This window comes from Aythya marila (assembly GCF_965140915.1).
Source record: "Aythya marila genome assembly, chromosome: 6".
NCBI classification, from domain to species: Eukaryota; Metazoa; Chordata; class Aves; order Anseriformes; family Anatidae; genus Aythya; species Aythya marila.
This window is the reverse complement of record NC_139047.1, coordinates 8,441,280-8,457,429: the sequence shown is the minus strand read 5'-3', so window position 1 is coordinate 8,457,429 and position 16,150 is coordinate 8,441,280. Positions and strand designations below refer to the sequence as shown.

At 46.7% G+C, this 16,150-nt stretch overlaps 2 protein-coding genes across 2 annotated transcripts in view; one reads left to right on the top strand and one right to left on the bottom strand.

Annotated features, from left to right (window-relative positions):
* BARD1 (BRCA1 associated RING domain 1) overlaps positions 1–1,658 on the top strand; it is a gene marked incomplete at its 5' end in the record, with an annotated part of 43,767 nt that extends 42,109 nt beyond the window's left edge. Inside the window, one exon of the mRNA XM_082763212.1 lies at positions 166–1,658. Within this exon, the coding sequence (XP_082619338.1) occupies positions 166–495 (330 nt within the window). The 3' untranslated portion in view covers positions 496–1,658. The remainder of the gene's footprint in view (positions 1–165) is intronic.
* A 12,738-nt stretch (positions 1,659–14,396) lies between these two features.
* Positions 14,397–16,150, bottom strand: part of VWC2L (von Willebrand factor C domain containing 2 like) — a 36,639-nt gene continuing 34,885 nt past the window's right edge. The window contains exon 4 of the mRNA XM_082763635.1: positions 14,397–15,218. Within this exon, the coding sequence (XP_082619761.1) occupies positions 15,070–15,218 (149 nt within the window). The 3' untranslated portion in view covers positions 14,397–15,069. The remainder of the gene's footprint in view (positions 15,219–16,150) is intronic.

Sequence of the window (16,150 nt, the reverse complement as noted above, 5' to 3'; positions counted from 1 at the left end):
CTTTTCTCAATTGTATACTTATACCGAGTACTTTATGTGTTAAGTTATGGTTCTAGATTTGTGTTGATTATTTTCAATTGTACTTCTCGTTCACTTTTGCTTTGTTCCTGTGTGCTCAGTTGGGTGGTCCTATGTTTATACTTTCTCTTTTTTTCCTTCCCTTAGCTGCCGAAGTTGTTTGATGGATGCTACTTCTATTTTCTGGGATCTTTCAGTAGCCACCAGAAGAGTGATCTTGTGGAGCTGGTCAAAGCAGCAGGAGGCCAAATTCTGGTTAGGCAGCCAAAACCAGACAGTGATGTGACACAGATGATCAACACGGTGGCATACCATGCAGAATCGACTTCTGACCAGCGATTTTGTACTCAGTATGTCATCTATGATGTGTCTTCTAAATTCAAGCCGGAGAAAATTCGTCAGGGCAAAGTCTGGATGGCCCCCTCCAGCTGGATTATAGACTGTGTAATGTCATTTCAGCTGCTGCCTGTAAAGTGAACATCCCTGTCTCATGAGCAAGAGTAAAAAAGAAAAAAAAAAAAAAGTTAAAAAAAAAAAAAAAAGTGTTGACTCCTGAGCATTTGGGAAACTGATAAATAGTGGTCTGAAGCTATGATTTATGTTTTGCACTTGGAATACAGGAGAGCTTTGACCATGTAAATGAGTTGCTAAGTTCACTGTCATGTGCTGGAACAAATGACCTTACGATGGAGGAGGGAGGTAAAGATGCTGCCTTGAAAAATGTGCCTTGGATTCTTTAGTAAGCTTTATTTTTGCATTTAACTTCAGTGTAATAATCGATGACATTTTGTAACTAAGAGTTTTCAAAATGAAACCTTTTGCATTCTTGACGTAAATCAGGCCTTCATAGGTGAGAGAACATAACCCCATTTCTTTTGTGTTTAATATCCTTTGACAAGGATCTACTACTGTATGTGTCAGGATTTCCCAGCCAGGCCAGAATGTGTATTGAAAATTTTTTTTTTTCATTTGAACCTAGTCATTTGCCTGTATAGACACCTCTTCTCTCAAATGACACATGATGTTCCCCATAACTTGTTACAGCTGAATGTTGTAGGAAATTCTTGGCATAGGATAAGCCTTCTGGAAATTAAAGCAGAACTAACAGCCTGAATTCATTTGAACAGAAACATTTTTGAAAATGCATCTTTAAATATTTTAATCTAAAATTCTTTATTTGTAGCAAGAGTGATGCTTTATTTGCTTCCATCCATCTTCATGCCTGTAAATGTGTAATTTGAACTCAACGCTATTTTCTGGAGGATTTTAAGAGTCAGAATGCTTCGTAAATTATAATCAAAAATACTCCTGTAAGTATAGATTGCTATCATGGTTACATGAAAAAAATAACGATCACAAAACTATTATGCCTTGCTTTGTGCAATTGTACTTAAACTTGGCTGCAGTGGAGCAGTACTTGATTCTTGCATATTTGTTACAGTTTTTAATTCTTTCCTCAAATTGATCATAAGTTATTGTCAATCTCGCTGCCTCTCTCTGTGCTCTTATGTCACGTAATGCCTTACATCTCGTGTGTTCCCTTGGTTTGTGAATTCATAACTTAAAGATTTTGTCTTGCCATGATATACAATGGAAATGATGGTTGTGGGATAAAATGAGGTTTGGGTTTTTATTGCTTGTAATAAAACTTACGGTGTCAGTCACTTCGGAGTGTCTTCTTGCATGAGCTTAGCTGCAGAGTAAGTACGTGGCATGTCTGTATCTCAACAGGTAAATGGGAATGGAAGTACTTCTCTGTGCACCTGATAAGCTGTGAAGATGGCACATCCCATCTGCACGAGTAGCTCTGTAGCGTAAGAGTTCGGTGTAACCATCGCGCTTGCAGATCCCATGCTCGTTTTAAATGTCCTCTGTAGAACTGTTGGCAATAGACACTTCACAGATAATAGGTGTACTCCTCACCAGCAGCTACTAGAACCCAGTAGCTGGAGTGTCTTGATCTATCACTTCAGCTAGACTGAATCATTGCTCTTCACTAAATGCAGTTCTCGAGTACTTGCGGGTCTGGGTGAGCAAGCAGAAATGTAAGGCTCGTTAATAAAGGGAGTAGCACGTGGGATGAATGTGTTTGGGGTTTTTGTGCACATAAACACTGGAAGCAAATAAGGCACTGAGTCAATACCGTGTGGACTTGGTCATTTATTTTAACAATTGTAGCACATTTTAACTTGATGTTTCATAGCACATCAATATACCTAATGGGGTATTCTTTGCAAAAGTAGCAGCGAGTCTCTGCAAAATTTGTAAGTGTGGAGCTTTTTTGCTCTGTGCCAGGAAGGAGTTTTGGCCCGTCAGGCAACCCTTTCCATGATCCTACCTAAAGGCAGAGCAGATTTACAAATTTTGAGAAAAAGCTGAGAAGAAGCTGTTAGAAAACTGCCATTAAAAAATAAATAAATCACTTGTTGCAATTTTGCTCCCATTTAATTTGACTCCTCTGAATCAAGTCACATTCCCAAGCACGGTTACTATCAAATCATGTTAAGAATCCCTCCTTGTCTTGCTGAGGAGCAAGTCTTACCCCTCTAACTGAAGTATGCTTGATATTAGCTCTTGCCTCTCTCCTTCAGGGATTTGGAGATGGAGCCTGGACAACTTCGGTATGCTGAAAGAACCCGACAGAACTGGAATGAGTTGACTTCGATGCCAGAACTGAAGCAGTTGTCAAATGCTACTGAAGCAAGGGGTAAGTATTTAAAAAAACTGAACAGAAAAACAGAAAAGTTCAGCAATGCAAACCCTGATTAATTCAGTGCTGCTAATCATAAACAGAGGTATAGCACTTGATTAAAGCAGGTCTAAAAAAAAAAATATAAAAGGTCCTGTAAGGATAAATCAAGTTCCTCAAACCAATGGATGGATTTCGGCTGATAAAAACAAGGTTATAAAATCATGAGTCATGTGGCAAAGGGTGGGGAGGGATCATTTTTCTCTGTCTTCAAGTGGTGCGTTGAAGGAGGCTAGTAGGAGGCAGGCTCGAAATAGAAGAGGTATTTCATGCCCCTTGAGTTGCCATGGGGCACTGATAGCTGGTTTGGGTGCTATGGGGTTACAGCGTGGTATGAAGTAGGGTTCATCAGCAAAAATATATTAAATGCTGCTAAGAAAATTGGTTATAACATGGGTTTGTGCCAGCTTTCTCCTAAAATCCATATACTTGATGTGTGTTGATGACTGGGTCATTTTTAGAGGCAAAAAATAGTCTTGTATCCTGGATTATAGACGTTTTATTTAATCTTTTGTTTCTATCTCAAAAATGCTCTGAATCTCGGAAAAGCTAATAATTTTTTCAGGCAGCTTCCCCTGAAATTCCTCTCCGTATTTCGTTATGAATTAGCTCACCTGGGACACCCAGTATCACCTGCAGGAGCAATGTCATTGGTTTAACATTGCTCATAGTTAACGGGAGATGTTTTAAATCAATTTTGTGTGGTCTAAGGGAGAATATGAGTCCTGGTGAGTATTTTTTTTAATTATTAGTATTTTATTTTTTTATGGATAGTTGTGTTTATTGAAGTGAAACACATCTGAGAGTATGGAGGTGTTTCCTTGCATCAGTGTCCTGGGTAGATCCCAGGGAATATAATCATAAAATAGGTTCTCTCTCATGTGTCTCTGCTTCTATTTGGTTGCTTGTTTTCTTATCCCTAAAATATCTCCCACCAGTTCCTGTCTGAATTAATTGAGATAAATTTTTGAGGGAGAGCGATTAATTTCCTTAAGAAATAGATGTATGCTGGGCAAGCCTGGGGGATTGGGATGCCTGGGGAAATAATTCTCTTTGGACTTCATTCCTGCAGCTGTAAACCCAAATCTGTCCTACGCTGAGGTTTGGTTTGATGTTATCTGAGAAGTGGCTTCTGAGGAAGAAGTGAGTGGCTCGTGAGAAGGTCCTGGAGTCAAGTGGGAGAGCCAGGAGCTAGGTTATTTCTGCAAGTGTTTGGGGGAAATAACAGGCAAACAAACCAATAATAGCAAGCAAGCTTTGGGTCTCAGAATGGGCACATGTGGGAGATGCTCATGGGGTGAATTTTGATGTCAGATTAACCAATATTAATTAATCTGGCTCCCATCTCATTTTTTTCTGACTTTCTCCCAGACTTTGCAAGAAAAATTCAAAGTAGGCTTGAATGTTATTTTAAAATCTATAGGGAAAGGTCTTTGGACAGCCAGTAGTGGTTAGGAAGCAGGCAGTAGTGTCTCTTACGGAACAAATGAAGATTCAGCTGTTTTTAAAAGCAGTACAGCATGTTCTGCCTTTTCAGACCACTTTGACTTAAATTAACGCTAGTTTAACTACCATTAAATTACCCTTAAAAGCCAAGGAACGCTTTGTATGTAATCAGGTGGGGGAAGGTGAGGAAGTTTCTCACCTTCCTTCTGTTTATTATTATATATAATATATGTATATATATATTGAAGTTGCATTTGCTGTGGGTGCCTCTTTTTTGAAGAAGCTGCCACAGTGAGTGCTGCTCGCTGGGGCCAGTGCTGCTCTGAGCATCCCGGCCGTAGTTTGGGTCCGGCTGGATCTCACGGTCTGTAGCAAAATTTAACAATTTTCCTGCAGCATAAAAGACCTGGAAGAACATTTAAAAAAAAAAATCTAATTGGGAACCTTTTAATTGAATTAAATATTAATATGGCTAATGCGATCGATGCCGTATTGATTGTGTTAGCCACAATAATGTTTAATTCAATAAGTCTGCGGTGCTGGACCTCTTCCTTCCCTGTATTTATTCGGTATTGTGCAGCAGCACAATGCCCTTATGCTCTGCCCCACCTCGTGCTGGGGGAGCAGAGACAATATTGCTGTCAATGTAAGCATTGCCCGTCACCCCCACACGCTTTGCTTCTGCAGCCCGGCTCCGATGCGATGCTCCCGTCCCTCCCTTAGCAGCTGAGTCCCAGCAGCTGTGGCAGAACGGGAAGACTTCCTCCCCGCAAGCTCCCTACCATGCTTCTGAAGAGGTGCCAGGTTCTGGCTTTAAACTCAGCCAACCTTGAAGAATTTTATTTGTGGTTGTAAGCAGAAGGTTTTTATTAAATTAAACTTCATGGTTTTGTTTAACTGAAAAATCAGAGGCAGATGTTCTCCCCATTTCAATCCACTTACAGTACAAGCTTTCTGGCTTGTTTTATTTATTTATTTACTTATTTATTTAATTATTTATTGCTGTGTTACTCTCATTTCATAGCACCTACGTTTGTCGAATCCAAGGAAAATCCAGTTTTGTTTTGTTTTGTTTTTCCATGCGTTTCCTCCTCAGCTAAGCAGCAGGGCTGGCAGGTACCAGCGTGAGTCCACGCCGATGGTTTCTGGCTGCCTTTTGGGGTAAATGGGGCTGGGCTGCGGGCTCCTCCGCTCTCGGAAGGTGGTTGTGAGCTGTGGCTGCTGAGGAGGCTAAATCATCATTTTCTTCTGTGCCCTGCAGGTGATAAATCTTTGTACATGTTAAAATATTTGATCACGGTGGCGAAACACGTCTGAGTGCAGCAGGGAAAGTGGCTATAACCAGCCCTTGGGATGTGCTGCGTATTCCCACACCTAATTAGAGCACATTAAGGTAACTATTGAAGCTGTCTTTGCGTATTAAATTATAATATCCATTTCTCCTGCTTTCCTTCTTTCCCCTTCACATCCCTGAAAGAGAAGCGCTTGAGTGAAGAAAACCTCAAATAAAGACATTTGGGGCCGTTTTGTGTAGGGAGAGCCCGGGTCACCCCACCCGCTTCAGCTCCTGCCTCACACCGTGCCATGAACACGGGGTGAAGCTCCCAGTGCTCAGCTCCTCACCAGCGCTCAGCCTCCAGCCCTTCCCCTCTCCAGGCCCTTTTTGCAGGGTTTCTGTGCCCAGAGCAAAGCTGGGAGCTGGCTTTAATCGTTCTGCACTTGCAACCATCTCTGTCCCTGCCATGCCCACACTGGATTTTTACAGATATTCCCTGCGTTATAACATTCGCACACCATGGTTCCCCGATGTTTCCTTCTAATGGATTTTGCATCAGTAGCTAGTATCGGGAAATCTAGTACCAAAAGGTTAATGTACATCCATTAGTCCTTTCCCCCCCTTCCCTCCCCTTTTTCACGTGCTAGTAGAAGACAACCAATTTCAGTAAATACATTAGGCCTGGAAAAAGTCTGGAAGCACTTGAAGCTCTCTATGTGCAAAGCTGTGGGGGTGTTAACATTGTCCTGCCTCAGCACTGCAGGATTTGCAGATGCTGAGTGATGCTTGTCAAGCGCTTTCCAGCCTCCACCATCTCTCTTTTCCTCACGAAAAGAGCTGGGGGTTTTGAGACCAGCTTTTTTGTTGCTGAGTGGATTACTTTGACTTGTTGATGTCCTGCATGATGCTGGGCTTTCACCCGTGTGCTCTCAGCTCTGGCCAAACTAAAGAGGAGCAGTAGCAGGGCACCGGGTGGATAACCAAGCTCACTTCTCCTGGGGCAGGACTCTCCCTGGACCTGCAGCAGATGGTTTTCTCCCTCCACCCCAAAAAGCCCATGTAACAATTTATTTCTTGCTAATTGGGGCAAAGCTGAACCCCAAGTACATCTCATTGCCTTCCCTGACCTGCACTTCAGATTTTTCTGAAGCTTTTCCCATCTGTTACTCTAATGACCTCAAGTCGCAAGTGGGAGGAGGACTGGTGATTTGTTTTGCTTCCCGATGTGTTGATGATTTGCAGAATGGCCTTTGTTCTTTAACTGAAAACTTGTATTTTAGCAAGGCAGCCCTTTGAAAGTTAAGAGTTTGGGTCATGATACTGGCACGCTGGTTGTCTTCACACTTAGCACTCACTTGGCCTTGCCTTTGCAGCCTCCTCCCGAGACCCTAGCGGAGAGCCCCAGCACCACCCTCCTCCTGCACCTTCTCCCCGTTATTTCCAGGCACCGTGCCGTTATTCAGGCTATATGGCATGAGTGCATGCACTGAAATCTGTGCTCCCTGGAGAAAAAAGACACAACACTCCCGTGCCCCTGCTTCTCCAACTCTTCTCCAGCTCCCAGGTAAGCTCTCCTCTTCTGGATACTCACTGACTCAAAGATGTTTAGGTGAAATTTGGGGTGCACAAGCAACTCTGGGTATGCAAGTTGAAAATGATGCAGAATCAAGGCCAAAAGGGAAAAAAAAATAATCCTGTGTGCTTTAACTTAATGAGAAACCATTCACATCTTTCCATTTCTGATCTGTATCTTTCCATTTCTATTCTAATGGTAATTACTGTAGCAGTTTATTAACAGAGAAATCATTTGATGGCTTTCACATATTCCCATACTTCAACTATCTAACAACCTATTGATTCGATAGCTTGGCAGCATTCCTGATTGAGGAGCTGGAGTTTGATATTTTTTTTCTTTTTTTTTGAAGCACTTTGATCATTTCGCATGCAAAGGATAATTATTTTTGTGGTTGAAACAAGGGATGGATTGCAGATCGATGGAGTTCGCTGTATGTTCTCATGTGTTATCCCTGCTGCACCCCGTCAGAGCATTTCCTTACGGAAGGAGCTTGAAGAATTGTTTGTGGCTTGGAGTTCTGATCCCTGGATTACTACAGCCAGCGATGGAAAGGTATGGCACACACCTGCAGGGAGGTAATCTGCCGAAAGACCACATTAGCTGATGATCATACTGTCATTAAAGCTGTTACAATCACTGTTATTATATTGGGAAAAAGAGAAATGTTTGACCTCTAGGAGGAGAAGCTGTGCCCCTGCGGGGCTTTTTGTGCCCGTGACCCTAAAACAGGGCTCCTAACTGCTTTGTTAATCACTCACACGCCGTGCTGAGATGGCCCAGCTTGATCCTGCAATGCCTAGGTGACCCCAGGACCTATTGGGAATAAGACAGCGGGAGGACTTGAATTACAGGTTAGGCATTTTCCCGAATCATATATCACAGACTGAAAGCTTTATGACTTCGGAGCTTACTGTATTAATTTTATGCATGAGCGCTTTATTTTTGCCATACGCGATATATCACCGGCTTACTAGAGCAAAATATCATTAGACCTGGAAAGGGATTTGGTCACTTACACTTTGTCACCGAGGATCATTGCGCGTAGATTATGTAGGGCCGTACGGTGCCATTTCTCATGTGTTTATTAAGCGATTATAAATATCGAGCAGCGCGCCTTCAGGGGACACTTGGGATCTGTTATTGTAGCCACATTTCATGTAGAAAGATGGCACACACGCCGTGATTTGTGCCTCAGGAGGCACCGTCGGAGGGTTTGTCTCAGGAGAAGACATCCCTTTGTGGTGGGAGCAGAAGGGCCCGAGCTGCCATCATTGTGTCTCCTCTCCCATCCTTTTTTTTTTTTTTTCCTACAGAAAAAAAGAAATAAGAATAAAGAAAAGTTATAATGCATCCTGCATGAGAGTCACTGAAGGCTGGGCCTCTTCCGGAGACCAATTCCTCTTTAGGTATTTACTTAAAATTGTATTTAAAATGTTTCCTGCTGGGTATGTAAAGCACAGCCTGAAAGCGTGGCTCTTCTCCATCTCTGTATTTCTACTTATAACCAAACAACACAAGCCCACCTTTGATTAAGTGATCCACAGAAGAAAAAAAAAAATGCAATCTGCCTCTCAAATGTTAATTAATACTTCCGTGATTCATTAATGAAAAGGACCAAGACAAGAAGAAGTAGGCAAGCTGGAAAGAGCCTGCATAAATTCATGAGCAGCCTTGATGGAAGTCTGCACTGAGCCTGAGCAGCGTTTGCAGGAAAATGGGGTAAGAAAGGTCTGCAGCAGGCCCCCGGAGGAGGAGGAGGCATTGCCCTGTGTTACATGATGGCGTGCTTTTATTAGTTTGATGATGTGCGGCGAGACTATTTCTCTTGGAAATGGGTCTTTGGTTAACATTTCATTTTCCTTCCCAAAGTCAGCTCTCGCTGGCAGCGATATGAAGCACAGCTCCCTGCAATTGGCTGGCCCCAAACTTTATTAATACCACTTGTTGCTGCTGTAAATGATCTGTTTCAGGACAAGTAATAAAGCTCTTCTTTTGCAGGTAAGCACGCCCTTGCCTGTTATTGCATGGAGTTTCCACAGCAGGGGGAGAATGAAAAATCTCTTAATAAAAAATAAGAAGAATAAAGCTCATAATACGTTGTACCCACTGTTATATCACTTTTATACCGGCTGCTTCTCTTTAGCAACTGGAGGCCAGGCACTAATTTAGCTAAATTGGACCTTTTCTGATGTGATCTATCCTACTGATATCATGTTTCCAGTCATTTTCACATGGATCCAAATGACAGTGCCTGGAAAGCCACCAGCCTCGCTTCTGCAGACCCACAGAGGGCACAAGTTTCCAGGGCGGTGCAGGTCCCATCCATTAGCATTAACATACACTCATCTTCGAGTGGATATGAGAAAATTGGATTGTGGGGCCTGCTGCTCTTACCCAGGGGAATAATTCGAAGTGTGATGAGTGGAGCTTCTGATGCCAGGGCTGGGGAAGGGCAGGAGATGCCTGGTGTCCCCTGTGCTGGCTGCAGCCCTGTAGCATCAAGCCAGGTTTTCTTCTGCAGGAGCAGACTCTGGCCCAAATCTGTGCTTGTTTGCAGGGAATGTGACTCAGCTGTTTTCATGCTTCTTTCTTGCTGTGTTTTCTAACCTCCTCAATGTCTCTCTCTCTTGAATTGTGACAGAAAGGCTGTGACATCTCAAGGTTTCCCTAGGACAAGGCTTGAGAATGGTCACCCGCTGGCTGCCCCAGCGCAGGGAGGTGACACAACGCTTGCTACGTATGGCAGTGATTTACAAGAGGTGGGACTGCAAATGATGCCTCGGTCTCCAGACTCCAGCTGGGTGGAGACCAACCTAGGATCTTGGTTCTTGGATCTTTGCACCCAAGAGGAGCAGGCAGGAAAACCCCATCATCTCATGGCCCTTGTGATATCTCCACCTGGTAGGAATTACAACATCCCCAGTTTCCCTGCGCTGTCCCCTTGCTGGGAGGAAATCCTTCACCCTCGGGGAAATTTTAACAGAGCAGGGCTCACGAAGGGCGGCCCCCAAGTGCCTTCTGCTCCTTGCCCTGGGCCGCCTTCTATTAGATATTTCTCATGCTGCTGACAAAACAGTGGGATTTAGGAGGTTTTTAGTAAAACCACGAAGGCTAACACATCCTACGGGACTTCACGCCATGGTAACAAACAGGCTTTATTTTCCAGGCGGGTCTCCATATGTTTTCTTTTAATGCTGGCGGGGCAGGGAGGGGTAACGCCGCTGTTTGTTTAGAGATGCAATTAACCCAAGCGCAGAGGGCTGCGGCAAGCCAAGAGAATAACCTTGAATCCAGAGAAAGTTAGGGGAAATTTAAAGCCATCTGCAGCTCCAATGGGTCCCTGCGCACCCCTTGTGCTCACAGTTTCTATTCATGCCGATAAAGTGCCAGAAGATATGCAATACAATGGAAAATTGCTTCTTTGGGTATCATAGCATCTTGACTTAGAAGTGCTTTAACCTTGGCCTCATGCTTCCTGCGGGGCCTGTTGTCTTTGCTGCAGAAGTGCCGACACCAGCCGGGAGCGTGCAGAATTTTTCAGTCGAGTAAAATTAAAGCCCAAAACCTTTTACCATCCTCTCGATTCCAGGCATGTTCTACCTGCATTAAATTGAGCTTAATGGACTGCAAAACGAGCGTTTCAGCACGTATGGGAGTGGGTTATTTGCGAGAGGACAGGTTCCTCATATCCCCTTTCCCCCCAGCCCTGCCGTCTCCCAGGACCACGTGCGTCCATCCACGTGGGGGACGAAGACATCGCTACCACAGCACAGCTCCAGAGCAAATCCACAGAAGAAGTCTTCCAAAAAGCCTTTGAGGTGGGTACCAGGGTGCTCCGTTTCTGCAGATGGCTCCAAGGCATGGGCTGCAGCCTCCAGCCTGGCTTCAGCATCATCGGCATGCAGCAAAACCCAACAACAACCTACTCCACGCTGCTCCGCCACGCATTCAGGTCTCAGCCTGCAGCCACGGTGGCCAAAGGGTGTCCAAGGCAGAGCCAGCCTCTGCGTGGCCTGCAGGGTGGGTCAAGGTCATGGTCTGCCTAGAAAATCCGGTGTATTTAACCCTGCTTTGGGTTAACCCAAACCCATACACACCCCCACCCTGTCCCCAAATCGCTTCTGGAAATGTAGGAGGTACATCTGCAACTATAAATATATATATGGTGTCTTAAATATACGCGTGCAGACACTTCCTTTCAGTATGTTATTGCTCTGTTCCCAGTGTTTTAAAAGCTAACCTTCCCCACGACAAAGGTAGGTCCATTTTCAATAAATTTGTCATTTTCTATATTGAATTGCTGTTGCAAAAACATATAATTTTGCCTTATAAAAGGCATTCATTCACTATACATTCACAGGGGCCTTCTTTTCCCTTCAACAGCCACCGAAGAGAAACACATTATTGCTCATGCTGTGCTGGAGGCTGTGGGTTTGCTCTTTGGCTTCATGTTTTGCAGCTCCGTGCTGATGCTGCCTGGCTCCAGGCTCCCTGCAGCGGGGACAAGGACAGTTGTGTCCGGTGGGACTCGACTCACGACGTGCCACGTAACGTATTAACGAGGACGGAGGAAAGCAATGCTCTCTGGATGGGCTTTGCCACTGTTTGGGGGACAATTTGGAGTAAAAAGTGGCACCAAAGTGTGACTTAGGGGTAAATATCCCCAGGAGGAAGGGTTGCCTTTCTAGAGCCGTGCATGTTTCTCTTCTTCTCCCCATCTCCCACCATGCCTGGGCCAGCTGTGCAGTTTCGCTGCAGCCGGGGTTTTGCCCAGGGGAAATATTTGTGTGCTTCCCTCCACAGTCACTTCTCCATCTGCAGAAGTCTCTGTTCCTCACATTGAAAGTGTTGCCTGTACGGCCCTGCTCTTCTCTTACTCCATTTCAAGAGCGTTCCTTGCCTTCCTCTATCTACACGCCCCAGGCTGTACCATTTCTTACTCCGTGCCCTTCATCCCTCATCTTTCCAGCCCAACTCTTCACCTTCCCTGGCTCTCTTCCTTACCAAGTGCCTGTCCTTCTCTCCGTCCTTCACCACTTCCCTCCCTTTTGGTCACATTCTTATCTCCTCTGTCTCCCATTTAACCTCTGATCTAACTTGGGCCAGTCCAGCTGGTACAGAGCAGTGGCATCATTTAGTCATCCATCCATCCACCCATCCATCCATCCCTATATCCCTTTATCCCATAAGCTCATTCTGCAGTCCCCGTAGTCCCAGCTGGCCTTACAAATGAGACTCTATGGGGTCCTGGCGGTGTGCCCCCTGCCACGAGGCCACCCCGTGCCACGCGCCCCGTCGAACCTGTGCAGCTCTGAGCACAGCCCTGCTGCAATCCAAACCCGTCCCTGAGCATCACCCAGGGGAAGGGGAAGGCCGGGGGGAGGTTGTGCTCCTCCATCAAGTAACATATGTATCAGACACCTTTCCCTTGAGACGGCAGCCTCTGGAAGCCCAAGACGAACCTTTCAACAAGATTAAAGAGATGGTATTAATTGCTATCGATCATGGGTCAACAAATTAAATTGCATCTGCAACTGCATCTCTGAAAGGTCTAAATGAGAAGAGTAGTTAATGGGTCTGGCTGGCCCAGAGCTGTGATTAATTAAAGGGAGAAATGAACTAAAACACACACACACAAAAAAAATGGAAAGAAAGGAGATTGAGATGAGGTTGAAATGCTTTGTAAATAAACAGGCTCAGAAAAAAAAAAAAGTATCTGGGGAGAGCTGGATGGGATTTCAATTCCGGATCCACGCTGTCAGACCTGGGGCTGGCTGCCACGATTTTGTGTTGTTCTGCTCTGAGTACCCCAGGTGCAGCTGAAGGGGGGTCAAAACGGGACCTGGTGCCCAACCCTGCTCGATCTGGGGGAACCAGAGCCCTGCCGACATCTGAGCCAGGACCTCTTGGTGCCACCACGTCCATGCTGCTGGGAGTGATGCTCCAGCTCATGGTGCGTGGTCCCTGGGGCTCCCTTTGGCTTTATTTATTATTATTATTTTTTGGATTAAAAAATTGTGGGGGGAATAACGTGCTCGTGATCCACCTCGCCACGGGCAGAGCAGAACCAAAAGGGCTTTCCCGTGGGGAGCTGGGGCAAGGGAGCAAGGGCGCTGCCGCTGCTTCTTGGAAATAATTAACTAGCACAGCATGGGATGTAGATGGCGTTTAATTAATAATGAAGAAAATAATAATATGTGGCACGTATAGCGCTGCACTTGTTCCAAGCACTGTACAAACATTAACTACAGTAATTAAGCTGTAATTAATTAGAGTAACCGCTAATCACTGTAAATAATGATGCATCTGGAGGTAGCGAAAGGAGTCTGTGGGCTGAAAGCAAAGTTCTGGGTTTGGGAAGTGGCATCGAGTGTAAAATGGCACCTGGGGGGGGACCGAGTGCGTGGAGGGGCCGGAGCTGGTGGGGAGCTGGGGTCAGCAGAGTCACAGACACCACAGATAGAGAATTTTTTTTTTTTTTTTTTTTGCTGGTTCACACACTTTATATTTAACAAAATAATTTTTTAATAATATATTCTTTTACACGTCAAATATTGTTTCTAGAACCCCAGCCCACCCCCCGCTTTTTTTTTTTTTTTACAGAATAGTTTTGTTTTTTGTTGTTTTTGTTCTCTTTTTCTCACTAGTTTCAGGCACACTATTGTTTGAAAATGCTGAAGCTGGGCAGTCACCGACAGGCAGCAGCTCACAACTCCACGTGACGATGGCTTCGCTCGCGGTGCGCTGCGGGGAGCAAATCCTCGGCCGCAGCACGGCCAGCACCGCCCTGGTGCCTGTCCTGTGCCAGCCGAGGGCCTGCCCCCGCCGAAACACAAAATGGGGACGAAATAAAAGGATAAAGGCAGCGGTGCGGCGCCGCCGAGCGTGCTGGCTGGTGGCGCTGGAGGATGCCGTGGGCAGGATTTGCTGTCTGCCCAAAGTGATGGTGATGGGCAAAAAGCAGCAACCGGGGCGTGGGTGGAGGAGGGACCCTGGTGGCTTTTCCCTCGCCGTGCCGGCACGAAGGGGAACTGGTGCACGGAGGTTTGGTCCCTGCTGCCCCAGGACGTGGCCAGCGTGTCCCGGCCCTCCCGTGCCTGTGGCTTTGGCTGCTCCCAGGAACAGGGGTGGCTGTGCCCTGGCCCCTGAGGGGAGCCCCAGGCTCTCTCCACCACCCCAATGGGACATCACATCCAGAGGTGAGCCAAACCCCATCCCAAACCCTCAAAACTCCCTTCCTGGGTAAGCTTGGCCCTGAAAAATCACAGGGAGAATGACTGGCCTGAGAGAAAGAGCTGGGGAGAAACCTCTCAGACCCAGGGAGGCGGCGTCCTGGCGAGGATGTTGGTGCCCAGGTAGGAGTCCCCACCTGCCTCGTCCCCACGCGGTGGGGAAGGTGTAGCATGGGTACAGCTCGCCTCGGGGCGTCCAACCTCATAGCCATGCACCCACCTCCATCCTCCCGCAGGGCACGTTCCCCTTGTGTTTCTCAGCCCCATTCTCCTCTTTTGGTCTTTGTACCCCCCTCCCAGCATAGACACAACAGGAATTACCCAGCGCTTCGCTCATAGCTGTATTGCCCCGACCGTCCCAGCTTAGGAAGAGGCTTTAAGAAAGAATGATAATAAATAAATCACAACAGCAAAAGAAATTCGGTAACCATGAAAAACCGCGGTCCACACCGTAGAAAGTGAGAGCAGTGGCTGAACCGGTGCCTCGGCGGCGTCGCCAGTCAGAGAGCTTGCACAGAGTTGGTTTGTTGTTGTTGTTGTCGTTTTGTTTGTTTGTTTTTCCTTTTTCCTCCCCAAATTTCACTGCCGAATCCCTCCCGAGCACTGACGATTACCAAAGCGGAGCGGCTGCCCAGGTGCTGGAGGATACACGGGGCGTAAAGCAGGGGATCGGGGTGGGGACCCCTCTCCCGCGAGGAACCCCTCGGAGCCCCGGGGGCTTTGCTGGTGACCCTGCTGCGGCCGGCGGGGTGGGAGCGCGGGGGCCGTGCGGCTACAGCGCCTGCTTGCCCTGGCACTCGCGCTTGGAGCACTGCGCCGGCTTCCACCAGTCCCCGTTGTGGCAGTGGCAGATGTTGCAGTCGTCCACCTTCACCTCGATGCCGGCCGGGATGATGGTGGTTCCTGCAAAGCAGTTGGGACCTGCGGAAACACGTGGTAGGAATGAATACACTTTGGTTTTTGGGGTTTAATTTAATTGAGTCGGGTATGAGCTTGGCATTTCATCCTGCCCGGGGGGCTGTGGCTGCCCCATCCCTTTAGGACTCCGGGGAGAAGCAGGATTTTGCTCCAGCCAAGGAAATTCAGCAGCAGGTGTTGAACAGGTCCCTGGCCATGGGACATGGGGATGTTTTAAGGCTGCTTTCGGCCAGGGATTGCACCAGACAACCTCCAAAGGTCCCTCCAACCTCCGTTTCGGAGCTAGGAGTTACCAGCCAAGGGCATTCAGAAAAAGTGAAAGGCCAAACTCAGTGTATAGACGCAGACATAAAATCTCTCTGCATCTTTTTTTGGCAGCCTTTTGCATGAGGAAGTCTTCCAGCGAGGTCTGCAAGGCTGAAGGGGCCCACGAGCACAGAGCTGCCTACAGGCAGTGGGACAAGACCTCAGCTCTCTGCACGGCATCTCGGGGTTGCTTTTTTTTACAGCAGATTTACAGCACTGCCAGCCAACGACTCCCAGGGGAATACACGAGGGGAGGCTGAGGTCCCCAGGTCCCCCGTTTTGGGGACAAATCAATGGGGAAGGGAAAAACGCAGCAATTTGGGGTAAATCAGGGGAACCAGAAGTGGGGAGAAGCTGCAGGGGATGAACAAAGCAGCACCGAGCATCCCCGGGCTGTCCCCACCAGGCCACCTGAGGGACCAGCTGTGCTCAGAGGCTGGAGAGAAGGGGAGAATTGCAGAAAGCGGGGTTGATTTTATGATTATTTTTTGTCTTTTACCAAATGGGTGGAAATCTGGCTTTGGGCTCTACTAACAACTGCCTTCCTGTGAGATGCCTCGCTGCCTTCTCGGGCTCTTCCCTTTTATCAGACCTTTCTGCTTTTAATTTAGGCCAACCCATCACTGCTC